Raw genomic sequence first — 15,756 nt, 5'->3', positions numbered from 1 at the left:
GTTAATAAAATCTCCTAAGATTCTGCCAGCCAAATGACTACCTTAATTTAGATTTTTTTCCCAGGGTCCTAAGAGTCTGGTAGGACACGGGTAGGTGGAAAGCTGGCACTAATTGGCCCCCTTGGTATAACAGCATGAATGGCACCCAGCAGAATTCCTAGCCCATAATTGGTACTCGGTAAAAGTCAGTTCCATTTCTTTTCTTCCATTAATATTTATAACTACTTAAAAAATAAACTTTAGCACAGTACCTGGTTTATCTTTCTAAGAGCCGCTTCTGCCTCTATTCGGGTAATATACGAAACATACCAGTCTTCATTTAATGAATTCTGAAAATGTAAATTTTTAAAAATGGTATAAATTTTGCAGTTACATATGTAAGTGAAAAGAAAGGCCTCCAAGTAATCATTACCGTAAATCACCACCTCAGTTCCATGAAGTTTGAAGCATTTATTTTAATTTGAATATAGAATCATTCAGGTGAGGATAAACAGAAGATATTTTGTGTGAACTGCTTTTTTTCATGACACTAGTTGCAAAGGTAGCAGTGAATAAGCATTTCATATATAATGAAGCCTCTAATCAGGAACGATATAAATGTAATAATTTCTTCAGTGTAGTATAATAATATATTTAATGAAAAAAACTAGGTTAACGAGCAGTTAAGTGACTTATGCAATGTCATAAACCAAGAAACAGATGAAAAACAGGATTATTTTTCTCACTGTTTAATGCAAAACATGCATTTGCCATTGGAAGAGGAACACCAAGGGAAAAAGAACATATTATTTTTCATCTGAGTCCTCCTCTTGATTTTTTTCGCTAAAAAAATTAAGACTAATAGGAGATAAAAGAACAAGAGAGTATTCAATGGGAGTTTCTGATGATTCATTTCCTGGGGTGGAAAGAAAGTAGGAACATATGCTTTATCTTACCTCTCCTTCCGAAGGCGATGGCAGCTGAGGTTTGGTCGGGGCTGGCGAGGGAAAGCTCCTGCCTTCACCTCTGGGAGGTGGCCTGTTGCTAGGGCCTTCAAAAGTAGAGCATTCTGAAAGTTCATTTACTTTAAGCAATTTTTCACTTGTCATAGCACATTTCCCCCCCCCCCCCAAAATGCCCTTGCAGTTATTCCCAGCAGTTAACGTTTCAAGAAACCACAGCTTCAAATATAATTTTCAGGACTTCCCTGGCAGTCCAGTGGTTAAGACTCCGTGCTCCCAATGCAGGGGGCACGGGTTCAATCCCTGGTTGGGATCCTGCATAATGCAAAAAAAAAAAAAAAATGTCACTTGTTCGAAACCACAGGGCTGTTCTGTAGCCAGGCCAGTGAAATTCTGAGACACTACCACACATTTGAGTGATTGCTTCATTGTGCACGTTACATATACACCACCCATGGGATGACAATGCGGTGATAAAATAATTATGTTCTCATTGTTTTCACAAAAAGAAATTTGTTACCCAAGAGGAGGTGAAGTTACCTTCAGAATAGTTTTAGCTTTTAGAACCAGAGTTTACTATCTGCTGTTCTTTACCCAATTTTCTACAGAGGTAGAAAGGTTCAACTTCCATAGAAAGCCCCGCCAACTATCTGATCAATCAGGAAGTCTGTATTGGGTTCTATAAATTACCCAGCACTTGTGCTTTGCCTTTTCTAACACCTTTTTTTCTTGTTGACAGTTCCCTGAAACTTTCCAAGAGGATGTGTTTCAGGAAAGGTTTGATTTTGTTGATTTATAATCGCCAAGGTTGTCTCCTGTGTGCCAGAACAGCTGTTAAAGCCTGGGAAATTCTGTGAGTTGAGTGTTCTCTTAATAATTCATGCGTCATTCATTTGTTCATTCAACAGACATTTAGTCAGCACTACTCTGTCCAGGCCCTGAGTAAGGCACCTGTGTATGCTACCTTTCATTCTCACAGCAACCCCACAAGGTGGGTATTATCTTCTTTTTTGAATATCAGGAAACAAAGGCTCAGCGAGTCTAAATAAAGCATGTGCTCTTAGTGGCAGCGCCAGGACTTGAACTTTACTGTGCATAAATGAGAAGTCCAGGGGGACCCAGTATCACCCAGGCTCAGGAATATGCATTTAACGAGCACTCCAGGTGGTTCTGCACCAGGGCTGTTACTCCATCTACAATACACCACGGGGGGCAAACTGCCTGCCCCTGGGCCACTGAGAGAGGAGAGTTACTTGGGAAGAACCAGAGTCTTCCCAGCCATGTCACCTGGATTACTTGAGATGAGGTTCCCTGTTTCTAAAGAAGCAGATCAGGCTAGCCTGAGCTGCTGATCTTCCTTCTAAAGGCTCCAGACTTTCCCCATGCCCACCTTTGCAGTCCAACACGGCAGGCACTTTTATAAGGTTTGTTGAATGAATGAAATCTAGCTATATGGGAGAGCAGTGTAATCAAGGCTTACAGTGCATGGCTGTTTTAGAGTTGAGGAATTCTTCTCTCTCTGCTTCTGCAGCTGCAGGCTAGCACTACAAAGCCATTATTCATGACAGACAATATACTGCTTTTCATTGCAGTCACCCACCACCCTTCACATCTAGATCCTCAAGGGTTTTGGCCAATATACAGCACATCCTTTATCTTCCTGACCTTGGGACAGCCAGTGGAGGATTAGACTGAGGACCAGGTGTCCTGGTACTCTTAGGAGAAAAGGGTTCAATTTTGATTAAGGTAGTAAAGTAAGCCCTCTGCATCCACAGGTTCCACATCTGTGAATTCAACCAACTGCAGATTGTTTCAGCCAGTGGGTTGGTTGAATCTGTGGATGTGGAGCCTGTGGATGTGAAGGTCTGATGGTGCTACACCATTTTACAAAAGGACTTGAACATCCTTGGATTTCGTTATCTGTGGGGTCCTGAAACCAATCCCCCTCCCATATTAGAGGGATGACTCTATTCCAAAAAAATTAACCAACTGTTTATATTAATAATGCCCATCACCAACTCATAGAAGTCTGTGGAATTCACTTTGTGAGATACTGCTATAAGTGAAGTGTCTCAGATGCCTGCAGGGGCCAGGCAAGGAACACAACGTAGGTTCACAAAATAATGAGTTGTGGACACTGGAAAATTGAGGGGTGTGTGTGGAGGAACTGTGGAAGCCATATAGTGAATATGGACACTATATCCTCAAATGCTTAGGAAACATTGAAAACGTAGTGGATTTCATTGGTGTCAGCAGTAGGGTCTCACACATACATGGGATGATGTACCCAACTGAACGTAATAGATGTGCTCCTGAAAAAAGTTCTACCCTTGAGTTATCATTTAAACTTACTAAAGTAGTTTTCTATTTATAACACATACGGTACTGGTGTTCCTGTATGTGTGCCATGAGTGCCAAAAAAAAGAAGAGTGTTTTGTTTTTTCCTCACAGGACTTTTAAAAGTCTTAAGTCAACCTTTAAAAATTGGGTAATTTCACATTAAAAGCCATATTTCCAGTTTTTCTTGAAAAAAAATCAGAAAACCTGGTAACACGAGGTGAGTTTCCTAGCATGAGAAAAAAATCTGTTTACTAGAGTTGGGTGACTTTCCATAGTCATTTGTCAGTCATTCAACAAATATTTTTAAAGTGCCTACCATGTGCTAGTTACTTGCAAGTCTTTAAGGATAAAAAATAAACACAGTCTAGTCCTACCTTTTAGGTCTTTGCTTCTACTCAGAGCGGTCCATGGACCAGCAATACCAGCATCGCACAGGAACTCGCTAGAAATGCAGAACCTCGGGTCCCATCCAAGACCCACTGAACTAGAATCTGCATTTTAACACAACTCCCAGGTGATCTGTATGTATTTTAAAGTCTGAGGACACTCTCAGCAAATACTTATCATGGACACCCAGAGGAGGTATTACTGAAAATGCAGGTCCTCACCCAGACTTACTGTATCAGAATCTTGGGGCCTGGGGTCTCTTAAACTGTATTTTAAAGTTGTTCCTCAGCTAGCAACTCCAGGTTAGATTCATTATAGAAACCAAAACTACAGAGAAAGCCAGCACTGTCCTAAGCACCATATAAAAACAGCAGGGAGGAAAAGCTCTGTGTGGGAAGATGAATGCCAAGGCTGCCTTCCTGAGGAAGTGTGTGTGTGTGTGTGTGTGTGTGTGTGTGTGTGTGTGTGTGTGTGTGTACGTGTGTCTGTGGTGTTCTGTGTAGTATCCTATCACTCCAACAGCCTCTGGCACACTGCAGAAACTGAGTTAAGGGCTGAATGAGGAAGTCAGATACTTTTAGGAAACAACAAAACCGTTGCCAAAAGGCTTTGGGACAGGTTGGCCGTCCAGTCATGATGGCATATTGGCGGGAGTAGACCACTAGAGCCCGGAGTACAAACCTTGAGAGAAGTATGGCGGCAGGGAGGCACTCTGCGAAAAACCACTGTTGCTGTGGAGACAGAAAAAGAACGGATTTTATGTTGGGTTAGGTTTAAGGGGCCAGAGGGGGAGCCTGGACTGGGGAAATGCTGCTTCTTTTGCTATTACTTCCCACTCCCTCCCTGAAACCACGGAAGCAGGGCAAAGAGAAGGAACTTGTTGGACATACTTCACTGCTGTCCCAAGATGGACCATCTCAAAGTCTAACAAGCTTCTCAAGCCAAAGAGCAAAAGCAACCAAAGAACTGTGTAAAGGGCTTTAAAAGCTACTTTAAAAAGTCAGCTGCAGTTTGAGGACTTTGAGTTTGCAGCATGACAGAAGTCCTCTGGGGAGAGGACTTCTCTTTCAGTTAGGAAAATATATTAAATGGGCGTGTTGTTTGGGAGTGGTGCATCCCCAGGGCCTAGGGGTTTATAAGGAGAGGGTAGGGAGGTGAGAAACACAGAGAGGGCTCGGTGGTGCTGCAGCTGACAGAAGCAGCATCTCTGGGGGCTGGGGTGGTGCTGACGAGGGCCTGAGGGAGGCCCCGAAATGCTGTCTGCTCCACGCTGAGCGGCAATTTCCCTAGCCTTTAGCCCAAACCTTCTGTAAAAGTCTGCTCTGCTCAGAAATCTCGTGTGAGTGTTATCTTGTAAGAATGAAGGGTAGGGCTGGGGCCCCAGGTGGGATGAGGTGGCATGAGAAAATGGGAGACATGGCAGAAGAAGGAAAACAGCTGGAAGAATGAGAGGAAGCAGCAGAAAATCAGAGCAAGAGGCACCCAGGGAAAACGAAAAAAATTGAGAATCCTTCCAGATATCTGGCAGGGGTGGAGGGGTCTTGCTGGTGGGTGAGTTTTCTCCCATCATTAGGGTGGGGACTGAGCCTCTCCCTTTGGGTAGTGAAGGAGAAGATGAGCCCAAAGTGCTGGTGGATGAACCCTCGAGGGCACTACAAGGCAGCCCGACGGCTTATTTATGAGACACGACCTGAGTCTTCCTCCTGTCCGTGCCTCTGCCTCTGACAGCCTGCCTAATCATGGACCCTGAGAAACACTCTTGCAACTGAGAAAACAGACCTGCTGGGGACAGAGCCTGTGCAGTGAATTCTCCCCACCTGCTAGGTACAAGGTGCGTTTTCTCAGTCTTCCCATCCAAGGTGCAGGGTGAATCCAACTAATTAAATCAATTGGGTTTCTTGAGTGTTTGTTTCTTTGTTTTAGCTCACAGAGTGAAAACATTCCCTATTTCCCACCAAAGAGTCCATTCTGTCTGGGGCCATGACAGGGCGGTCAATTCTGTATCCCTCTGACTCCCAAGCACAGAGACTCAGAGGACAGCAGTGAGTTAACATATGCAATTCTTTATGCTCAGCTTGGTTTTGTTTCTTAAGACCCAAGATGTTCTGACCCTATGACCAGCGGCTCATTTCTTTCTTTCTCAACCCACCCGACATTCGCTCAGTATCAGTGGCCCCAGACGTAATGCTAGGTTAGAACTGAATGACGTCAGCACAAACCTTTCTGAGAAGGCTCCGGGCAGGTGAGCTGATGGGACGGAGTGCTTGGGCGATGGCTTAGTAGATCTTGAAGGGAAGGTGTTGGAACTCATGGGGAGCAGTGCTGGCTGGGGCAGAGATCTCTGATGTACTTCGGGGGAAAAGAAAAAAGAAAGCAGATTGTCAGGATCCAAGTGTCACAGGAACATCCCAGCACTGCTCCCCAGTTAGAAATAGCTAGTCTAAAGGGAGATACAAAAATCCAAAAGATCAAATGTCATTAGGAAGTGGTAGGTCGGAAGCCCACCCCCCAAGGTTTTTCTAGATGATTTATCGCCTTAGAATGCAGTTTCAAATGCTGCCATTCTATATCATTCTCCATAACACACATTTATTTTATGTTTTTTTTCATTTTTGAAATGTTAACTTGGCAGAAAATTGTCAGTTGGAAACCATATGAATTTCAGAAAAGATTCACAAGTTTTGTTTTATGAAAGCCAAATTTTATGCTATGTCATTCATCTGCAGTTAGTGATCCTTTAGCCACATGTGTTAGAGAGCATAAATACTAGAATGTTTTCTATCAAACTGTACATGCAATTTTCAATTTTGCTGTACTAGTAATCTGCCCTGTTATGCATGAACTTAACAGTTCTCTTTGGTAACCCAGCTGAATAACTCCATTTTATTATAACTATGCAGTATACCAACTGACATACATCTACTTAATACTAATTTTACAATTATACTGGATACTATAGAGTTTCTGTACTAAATAATTCCATCTGAATGCCTGAGCAGAAAAATGAAGGAACGGGTTATAAGTTGTAAGAAAGCCTTTCTGAACATACCATCATCTTCATCCTGGTAAGGGGAAGAAAAAAAAAGACATTAATCTATCATCAAAACACAATTTCTCAAAGAGTAACTATATTTCTGTATTTCTCAATCATAGAAATGTCTCTGTTTTCTTTCTTTAGCAGTTGTGTGTCTCCATAATAAAGATACTGTGGAGAACAGTAAAACTTGCTAAATAATTTATGATTTCTTAATACAAACGATCATTTAAAGACACTCCAATCTGAGACACTCTTTATATAGTTAACATAAAATAGCTTCTGAGGTGTCTAAAAGGACCCAAAGATACACTAATAATGATGATATCTACTATGTGCCCCAAAGACTCATATACAATATTTCATCCCGTTCTTCAAGCAACCCTTCGAGAATTTAACATTCTCACTTTACAAATGGAAACATGCTACCCAAGAGGGATTCCTAACTCGCCAAGAGTTACAGAAATTGATTCAAACCTAATCTGCCTGACCCAAAGCTTAACCTTCTTCTGCAATGGCCGCTCCTCTTAAAAGCAATGCAACCTTACTGATTCGTAAATAGCTTCCAAGGTGTGTACGCTCGGTTCAGCACATTTATCTTTAGGACAACCTTCTGATATAGATAAGGGAGGGGCTCTTTGCTCTACTCCTCAGATAGGAAATGATGTTCAGAGAGGCAAGAATGATTTTGCCGTTGACTAGTAGACCAAAATTGCCAACTTGGACTTGTTTTGTTAGGCTAGCACAGTGGTGGTGAAAGAGCACCTTCCTCAAGGGTTGTTGCGAGGATCAAATTAGTTACTACTTGTGCCTGGTATATGTGGAGTGCTCAGTAAAGTTTGCTGTCCCTAGTCCTACCACTGAGATGAGGCAAGAAGGATCAGAGCCAGAATCACTCATCCCAGTTGGCCAACTGGGAAGGAGTCCCAGCAAAGGGCTGCGTAGATAAATACACATGGACTCAGGGAATCCCCAGAATGAAATTGGTCTTTGACACTTCTGCAACCATGTTTCCTCTGGTCCAAAACATAAGACTTCTGGATTCTCATGACAACAGGTGTCAGTCCTTCCAGAGACAGGGAACCTCAGGAATGTGACGTTACCCTCATTTTCAACCTTATCTCCTCTTTGTCCCTATGGCTCTGCAGCCAGACTGCTGTCCTCACCGTCCCCACAGGCTCCACGGGCATTGCCACTCACCTGCCTTTGCTGAGGATATTCCTGAGGCTGGAACGCACTGAGCTTTCTCTTGGGGTGTCTATCCTGTGTCCTTCCCATCATTCAATGGCCACATCTCTAAACGTCACCCTTGTCTCCTCAACCCCCATATATCACTTTCTTCCCTTCGCCTCTGTAGCTCGTTCTGTGATCATATGCTCCTTAGCATGTGGTCCGTGGGTTTGCCTGTCTCCATCATATCTTAGCACAGCATCCAGCACAGAGCTATGAAACACCAGGCACCTGTGGGCTGAGCCCTTGAACATGGCAGGGGTGTGATGGCCTTCAGACAGCTTACAGTATCGAGGAAATCAGACAGACCTGGATTTCGATCCTGGCTATTGACTAGCTGTGCAACTTACAGTGAGTATCTTACTCCTCTAAGCTTCCATTTCCTCTTAGTGAAAGAGAAACAGTGACTCCTCACAGGGACATTAAATGCAAAGCATATGTAAAGCTGGGATGACCAACTGTCCTGGTCCTTGTTTGCCTGAAAGTGATGGGGTTCCTGGGACGTGAGACTTTCATTGCTAAAACTGGGCAAGTCCCAGGCAAACGGCTTGTCAAAAGTAGCTAGGTTGGTAACATGTACATAGTAGGCACTCAATAAGTGCTGCTTCCCCTCTTTCTTAGGCCATGGAGGTATTAAAGGGGAAAACAGAGGCCTAGGAAACTTTGCTGTGAGGCCCAGACTCTCCCTTCTACCTACTGCCCCTTCATCTTGCTAATTACCACCTGGTAATAGGGCTGAGACTAACGCATCCTCCCTAGGAACCTTCAGAGGGATAGGAGTTAAGCAATGCAGCACGGTGGGCAGGAGGGGAAGATGGAGGCCCCACCGGGCAGCGGTATTCAGGAGCCTACTGTGTGCAGGCCTGGCTCCCAGTGCTGGATTTCAATGAAGGCAGAGCAGAGGTAGCCTTGACCTCCTCAGAGCCTAGAGCGGTTTCCCTGTGCCAAGCATTCACCACGTGACATTGAGTACTTACATTCTCTCTTCTGTCTGATCCCCATCCATGCCTGAAATGAATCAGGGCAAAGGAAAAGAACTGAGTATAAAGACTTTCAAAGAATATAGATAGTTTCACTTAATCTAATAACGAGAAATCAAAGCCATGAGCCGTGGTAAAATGGGAAGCAAAATCCCCGGCAGGGAAGCAAGGGAGAGGGAGGTTCGGTGACTCAATGTTCTGTCATCACTGTGAGCGGAGCTAGACAACCTTTATTCTGTGTAGCTACTGCTGTCAATCATTACATTAAAGAAAAAAATGTTTAATCAACAAACTAACTCTTAGTAGCTATTAAATTTCACTGAGTAGATGTTTCTCCAAGCAAATAAAAACATTTTAGGAAACATTCTCCTTTGCCAATATTTTAAAACAGCCATCGTGGGGCTCACCCTTCGTGTGAAGTGAAGATAATTGGGAAATGCTGCTGCTTCGGGATTTTTCCCGATGCACCAGCTGGTCAAACAGATTTGATGACAGCGGCCTGAGAGCTGTGGTGGGCACAGCTGCCTGGGCCCGCTTCATGTTCTCCTTAGAGAGAGGGACACGAGGAGGACGATTTGTTGGACGCCTCCTGTCGGATGCCTCACGTCATCGCATCCTGTGTTTCTTTGAAACTTTGATATTTTGTTCATTATGATATTTTTGACATTCATTTTGAGTTTTTAGAAGAGTCCATTAAAATATTAACTCAGTTACTGAGGTTTTATTGATGCACCCTGAGCCTGGCCCTGATTTAGTCCTCACACTGGCCAAGCAAGGGCCATAGTTATGAATCCTGATTGCACAGGTGAGGTCAACGGAAGCTTTGCTTTTGTCTTTAGTAAGGAGCAGAGTTGGGCCCGACCCCAGATATGTTTGTGCCATTGGCTAAATAGGCCCCAAAAGACTGTAAAGTTAGAAATATTAGAACTGACTTTGGTATTCTGTCACCATAAAACGTGGTTGAGCAGTGAGGAAGACACTAACAGTGACCTAACACTTCCCACAGTGATTTCCTCTCCACTGCCTATATGGAAATACAGAATGGTAGGTATAGTTCCTACACCTTGTGATGGAAGGAAAATGCAACCAAAAATCTGACTGGTTGAGGAGAAGTTCTCCACAAATGGCAGTCATTCTTGTGCTCCTAAGGAAGCATCTCTCTACGTCTCTCTGTGCTAGATTGCCACGTCCTTCCAAGTGACCCAGGCACTCTACATCCAACCTGAGAAGCCTGAACACTCCTCAAGCCCCAGCAGCAAAATGAGCCCACTCCCACCCGGGAGCACCACAGTCTTGGGTCCCTACGCAGAGCTATTTCTACGAGGCAGGAGTTCACATCACCCCCTCTGCACGACAAGCTCAAGCAACAGAAGACAATTACTTTGGCACAGGTGGCTTCTTCCCTGGCAGGGGGCTGCTTCTGTCATGCCTTTCCATGGCTGGTGGCAACGGGGGCTTTTGTATCTTGGGTAAATGCTCCCCGAGAGGCCTGCAGAGTTGAGAGAAAGGATGTGTGGGAAACAAACAAGAGTCTTACAACACGTGCCACGTACCCTCACGCAGGTGCCCAGAACCACTCACCTTCCCGCTGGGGCAGAGAGCTACAAGGCAGGAAAGAAGATGTGTGAGTGTCCTCAGCACTTTCCACAGGATAAAGACAAGGTACAAAACAGAACAAAAACGAAAACAAACGAAACAAAACAAGGAGAAAGCTTACCTTGTCAGAAATCGCTGGTTTCTTTCCTGTAAGTGACAAACAGCAGGTAAGCCTTGAGTTTAAAAACTAAGCATTAAAACATTGTTTGATGAACCTGAATCCAAGCCCCTTGGAGGGCTGCTTGGGTTTTAGCATTGAGGAATCATAGACTTTAGACCTGGAGGTGTCCCTTACAGAGCACCTAATTTTAGAGGCTCAGACAAATTAAATGACTTTGCCCAAGGGTCACACAGTGTTGTGTACATACGAACAGTATTGTGGGTTCTGTGCTGCTTTCCATTTTTTTTTTAATATAACTGATGATGAAAAGGATTAATGCCCTCTTGAGATTTTATGTCTCTTTCATTTGTCCAGAACTTCTTTATACAGCCGAAGTTTATTTTCATATCTGAAATAAACCCATTTGCCATGGAGGGGTTAATTTGCCTTCAGTCCTCTGGTACATTTGCCATTATGTAAGGTATTACACTTAGTTTCTGGAAAATTTTTTAACTTGGGGTACAGGGTTTCAGGAGATTCTCCTGGTGGGCTGCAAATCATTTTGTTTTGGTTTTTGTTTTTCTTTCTTTCTTCCTTCCTTTCCCTTCCTTTTCTTTTCTTTTCCTCTCTCTCTCTCTCTTTGTCTCCCCCTCTCTCCCTCTCCCTCTCTCTTCCCCTCTCTCTCTTTCTCTCTCTCTCCCCCTCTCCCCTTCCTTCCTTTTTTCCTTTTACTTTTCTCTTGGAACAGATGACATGCAGGCTCCCTGAAGAAATACTAGACATACCTGAGAACTCTGCGTTGCAAAGTTATTCAAATCAATGTATTTTTTTTTATTCTGTCTGAAGTTCCCTTGAGTAGATATGCCCTATGCCTTCAATGTAATAAAGGCATTAATTAATTGGATTCAACCAGGTTTAGAAGCAAATCCTGTATGATGTTGAGCAAGTTAAAGTCTTTGAGTTTCAATTTCCTCACCTGTAAAATGGGAATTATAGGTTTGCTATAAGAATTATAGTTTAAAACTGCATAGATTTGCTCTAAGGATCAGGTGACAATTTATATGCAGGGCCAGGCAATGACCCATGGGTGCTGACAATTGTTAGACAGCTTCTCTTTCTTCCACTCCCTCCAACCCCAGCTCAGTTAACACCCTAGGGTGAATGGTGATACATCCTTCTGGAGTTGCATTTTCGCAACATGATTTATTCCTTAAAGACTGAATACATCCCTGGTCCATGATAGGCCCTAAGACTCTTGTTCCACTGTTGAAGAGCTCACTGACTAGTGGAAGATAGTTGGGTGGTATAAAAAATGTTCCTTATTTATAAAATTTTGGTTTGAGGTGGAAACCCTACTTCAGAGGGGTACCCAGAAAACTTAAATTTATATCATTAGATATCATGATATAAATTGTATCATTATAATGAATAGGTTTTCTTTTAAAAACATCTGCTGATTTATGCATATTCCCTGGGCATGTTAGGAGTCTCCCGATAAGAGTCTCAGCATTGTAAGAGGTTAATTCTCCCAAAACATCACGGATAAGGGAGTAATTCAAGGGTAGAGCTGGTACTGTCAGGAAAAGGTGTCTTTAATCCAACTCAGCATTATGTGGTGGAAAAGGGCACCCACTGTGAAGTCAGAAACACTTGGGTTCAAATCCTGCAATTCCCTAATTATGCAAGTTTGAGAAATTTACTCAACCTCTCTGAATCTCAGCTTTATCATCTGCAAAGTGAGGATGAGAATACTCCCTCTTTGTTGGGCTTGGGTGAGGACTAGAGATAATGTAGAGGTAACTCTCCATATCCATGGGTTCCACACCCATGAATCAACCAACCTCAGATCAACAATATTTGGAAAAATAATTCCAGAAAGTTCTAAAAAAGCAACACTTGAATGTGCCATGCACTGGCAACTATGTACATGTATTTATGTTGCATTTACAGCTATTTACTTAGCATTTATATTGTATTAGGTATTATAAGTACTCTAGAGATGATCTAAAGTCCACGGGAGGATGTACATAAGTTATATGCAAATACTACACCATTTTATATAAGAGACTTGAGTATCCCTGGATTTTGATATCCACAGGGATCCTGGATCCAGGGATCCCCCCTATGAATACTGAGAGACAACTGTAACTTATTTGTGGTAAGTAAAGCACTTGACCCATAGTAGGTGCTCAATAAATTGTAGCTAAGGTTTAGAATTGGATTAAGATAGCTTTATGTAGAGGGAACTGCAATCCAAGAATACTCGGGGCCAATTCTGCAGGAAAGAACTGTAGTATACCTACAGTTTGGTCAACCACCCATACAACAAAAGACAACTCTGACATTTGAATAGCACCTTAGAGTTTTATAAACTATTTTCTCATTACAGAGCACCCACCTTACAAATAAGGAGACAGCTCTGAAAAAGCAACATCCCTGTGGTCAGTGAGCTGCTAAGTTAGCAGCCAAGGCAGCCGACAACAGCTGTCCCAGGCCTCTTGCCTCTTAGCCCAGGTGCCTCCCCATCCTCCTTCAGGAGGACATGGGATGGTTGTGTGTACACAGATGGCACCCATGGAGAAGCAGGCCCAGCACAGGGCTAAGGACAGGAGCTCCGCATCAGGCTTCTCTGACTCTGGGTTTCCCCCCCGCATCACTTGGTAGCTGAGTAAACTTGGTAAGTTACCTCTTCATGCCTCAGTTTCCTCATCTGTACAATGAGGATGATTCTAATAGCCCCCACTTCATAGGATTGTGGGGATAGTTAAACGAGATGGTCCCTGTGAAAAGCATGCAGTAAGCACTCTATAAATGTTGGCCACTGTTACTATGCAGCAAATATAAAAGATACCAACCTATTGCGAAGGGCTCTCTGTCAAACGGAGCTAAGGAACGATCTAGGGGTGGTTTCGTGCTTCTGTCTATGGAAGGGGCAGGGACTGAAAGGGAAACACTGAAGTCAGTTCAAAGAAGAGAGCAGTCGGCTGGGGCAGGGGTGTGGGTGGACTGGTGGGCAAGAGAGGGCAGCCCCTATACTTACGCTTTGCTGTTTTGTGGTTTCTACTTCTGCTAGGCTCTTCGTGGTTGGGCTGGGGTGGCGGTAGTGGCTGCTTTAAAAGAAATCCATGTATTAGGAAGCATTTCCAACCCATCAGCAAGCCCTGAGGGCTTTATTGCCCTAAATAGGTGTGAAGCTGTTCACTTTCCTCCATCCCCATGTTCCACTCACACGTATACCTGCCCATTTCTCACCTGAACTGAGCTTCCTGTTCCACACACTGTGAGAGTGTTTTCTGCATGTCACTCCCCTGTCAAGCTTTTTAGTTGCTCCTATCACATTAGGAACAAAACTAAAACTCACCACGGCCTGCAAAGCTCTGCCTGAGCTGCCCCCTCTCCACCCGTCCAACATCTTTGTACGCTCCTCTCTCCAGTGCCCACCGGACTCTCACCATAAGTATCTTCCTGCGGTTCCTGCAAAATCTCAGGCTTATGCACTCTTTGGCATCTCTGTACTTGTGTTTTCCTCTGCCTGGGATGTTGTTTTTCCAGCTCTCGCCACAACTGGCTCATCCTGTCCAGGTCAATGTCACCTCTCCACCTACCACCATGTTCCCTGGTCTTCTGTCTCCCTAACCACACGTTACTACTCAAATTACCTTGTTTATACATCTCTATACTTGTTTATCATCCATCTACCCCTAACCCAAATAAAAATTTTATGAAAGCAAGGATCTTATTTGTCTTGTTCACACTCTATTCCCAGCAGCTAGAACACTGCTGGGCACTGCGGCTCAATAAATGTCTGTAGATTGAATGAATGAATTCTGCACCCCAAGAGTGAGGTGAAGCGCTACAGATTTCAAGGGCAAAATGCATGTGTAGATAAATTCAGCTCCATGAGCCCCCTCTGTAATAAAACTGCAAAAGCAGGAGGAAGCCATCTGTTCTTAGATGAAGTGTCCCGACTGTGGTGTGATCTGGATTGTGAACTTTGGGGAAAATATGTCCTCTCCCTCCTCCTAGCCCTGACACTCGGCATTCATCACAGCTGTCAAAGCGCTCTGGTCCTTTGTGAAGAGAGCACATTTGCAACTATTGACTTCTGATCCCGAACTTCTCCGGGCCTCTCTGGATACAAGCCTACCTCGGAGATATCGCGGGTTCGGTTCCAGACCACCGCCATAAAGCAAAAATCAAAAGAAGCCTAGTGATGAGGAAAAATCATAAATTTCTCTACGACAGGACAATCAAACTAAGTCAGAACTGAAACACATATAATATGCCTCCGTTGGTGATGGGCCTTTCCTAATGTGCAATGTGCATTTGTATTATACATTAACCAGACCTCCTCAAGGCAGGAGGATATAAAGAAACTTTGAGAAAAATGGTACCTTTCTTCTGAAACCACCATTGTGACTTTGAAGGTTAGTATTTCTTTCTCATCCTGTCAGGGAGTCACACTGACCTAAAGGCTCACTCTGTAGGTACACCCCTGACCAAAACATCCCTGATGAACTTTGTGTTTAATACTAACCTGTCAATATGATATATGATTCTTTGTCTCAAAAATATATGAAACGGAATCTCTAGCTCCTGACCGGTGGAGCAGTTCTCAGAGCTTCTGAGAGTCTGTCTCCCAGGTTATAATCCTCAGTTTGGCTCAAATAAAATTCTTTTTTTCTTCTTAGTTCGATTGTTAATTGAATTTTCGTTAACACTAGTCACACAAATTTTTTTATTGCCCACTGAATATAAAAGTTACATCTACACTATCCTGAAGTCTATTAAGTGTGCGATAGCATTATGTCTAATAAAACAATGTGCATATCTTACTTTTAAAATATTGCTAAAAAATGCTAACCATCATCTGACACGGCAGAGTTGCCGCAAATCTTCAATTTGTAAAAAATAAATGCAATATCTGTGAAACGCAATAAAGCAAAATGCAATAAAACGAGGTGTGCCTGTTAGTTAAGTAGAACCACGGGATCTGAGACTGTAAGCTTGAAGAAAGAGGAAAGGGAGTTTGCTGCCTCTCTCTCCCTGGGTTCATGGCATTGCACGTTTGGGTCTCAAACCTTTTGTCCGTGGAATTTCAAATGTTGGCCAGCAGGTGGCGCAAGTCTTCTTGCAGAAGGGAAGGCT

The 15,756-nt window shown here is 43.5% G+C and overlaps 1 protein-coding gene across 1 annotated transcript in view; it reads right to left on the bottom strand.

The window, feature by feature from the left end:
• Positions 1–15,756, bottom strand: part of LCP2 (lymphocyte cytosolic protein 2) — a 43,844-nt gene that overhangs the window by 3,742 nt on the left and 24,346 nt on the right. Inside the window, exons 9-19 of the mRNA XM_067732883.1 lie at positions 13,649–13,715; positions 13,464–13,547; positions 10,630–10,655; positions 10,494–10,513; positions 10,294–10,401; positions 8,910–8,940; positions 6,718–6,730; positions 5,888–6,017; positions 4,350–4,399; positions 936–1,030; positions 252–329 (exon numbers count right to left, since the gene is read on the bottom strand). Of these exons, the coding sequence (XP_067588984.1) occupies positions 252–329; positions 936–1,030; positions 4,350–4,399; positions 5,888–6,017; positions 6,718–6,730; positions 8,910–8,940; positions 10,294–10,401; positions 10,494–10,513; positions 10,630–10,655; positions 13,464–13,547; positions 13,649–13,715 (702 nt within the window). The remainder of the gene's footprint in view (positions 1–251; positions 330–935; positions 1,031–4,349; positions 4,400–5,887; positions 6,018–6,717; positions 6,731–8,909; positions 8,941–10,293; positions 10,402–10,493; positions 10,514–10,629; positions 10,656–13,463; positions 13,548–13,648; positions 13,716–15,756) is intronic.

This window comes from Pseudorca crassidens, chromosome 3 (assembly GCF_039906515.1).
Source record: "Pseudorca crassidens isolate mPseCra1 chromosome 3, mPseCra1.hap1, whole genome shotgun sequence".
Lineage (NCBI taxonomy): Eukaryota > Metazoa > Chordata > Mammalia > Artiodactyla > Delphinidae > Pseudorca > Pseudorca crassidens.
The sequence above is the reverse complement of the archived record's forward strand: the minus strand, read 5'-3'. Positions and strand labels throughout refer to the sequence as shown.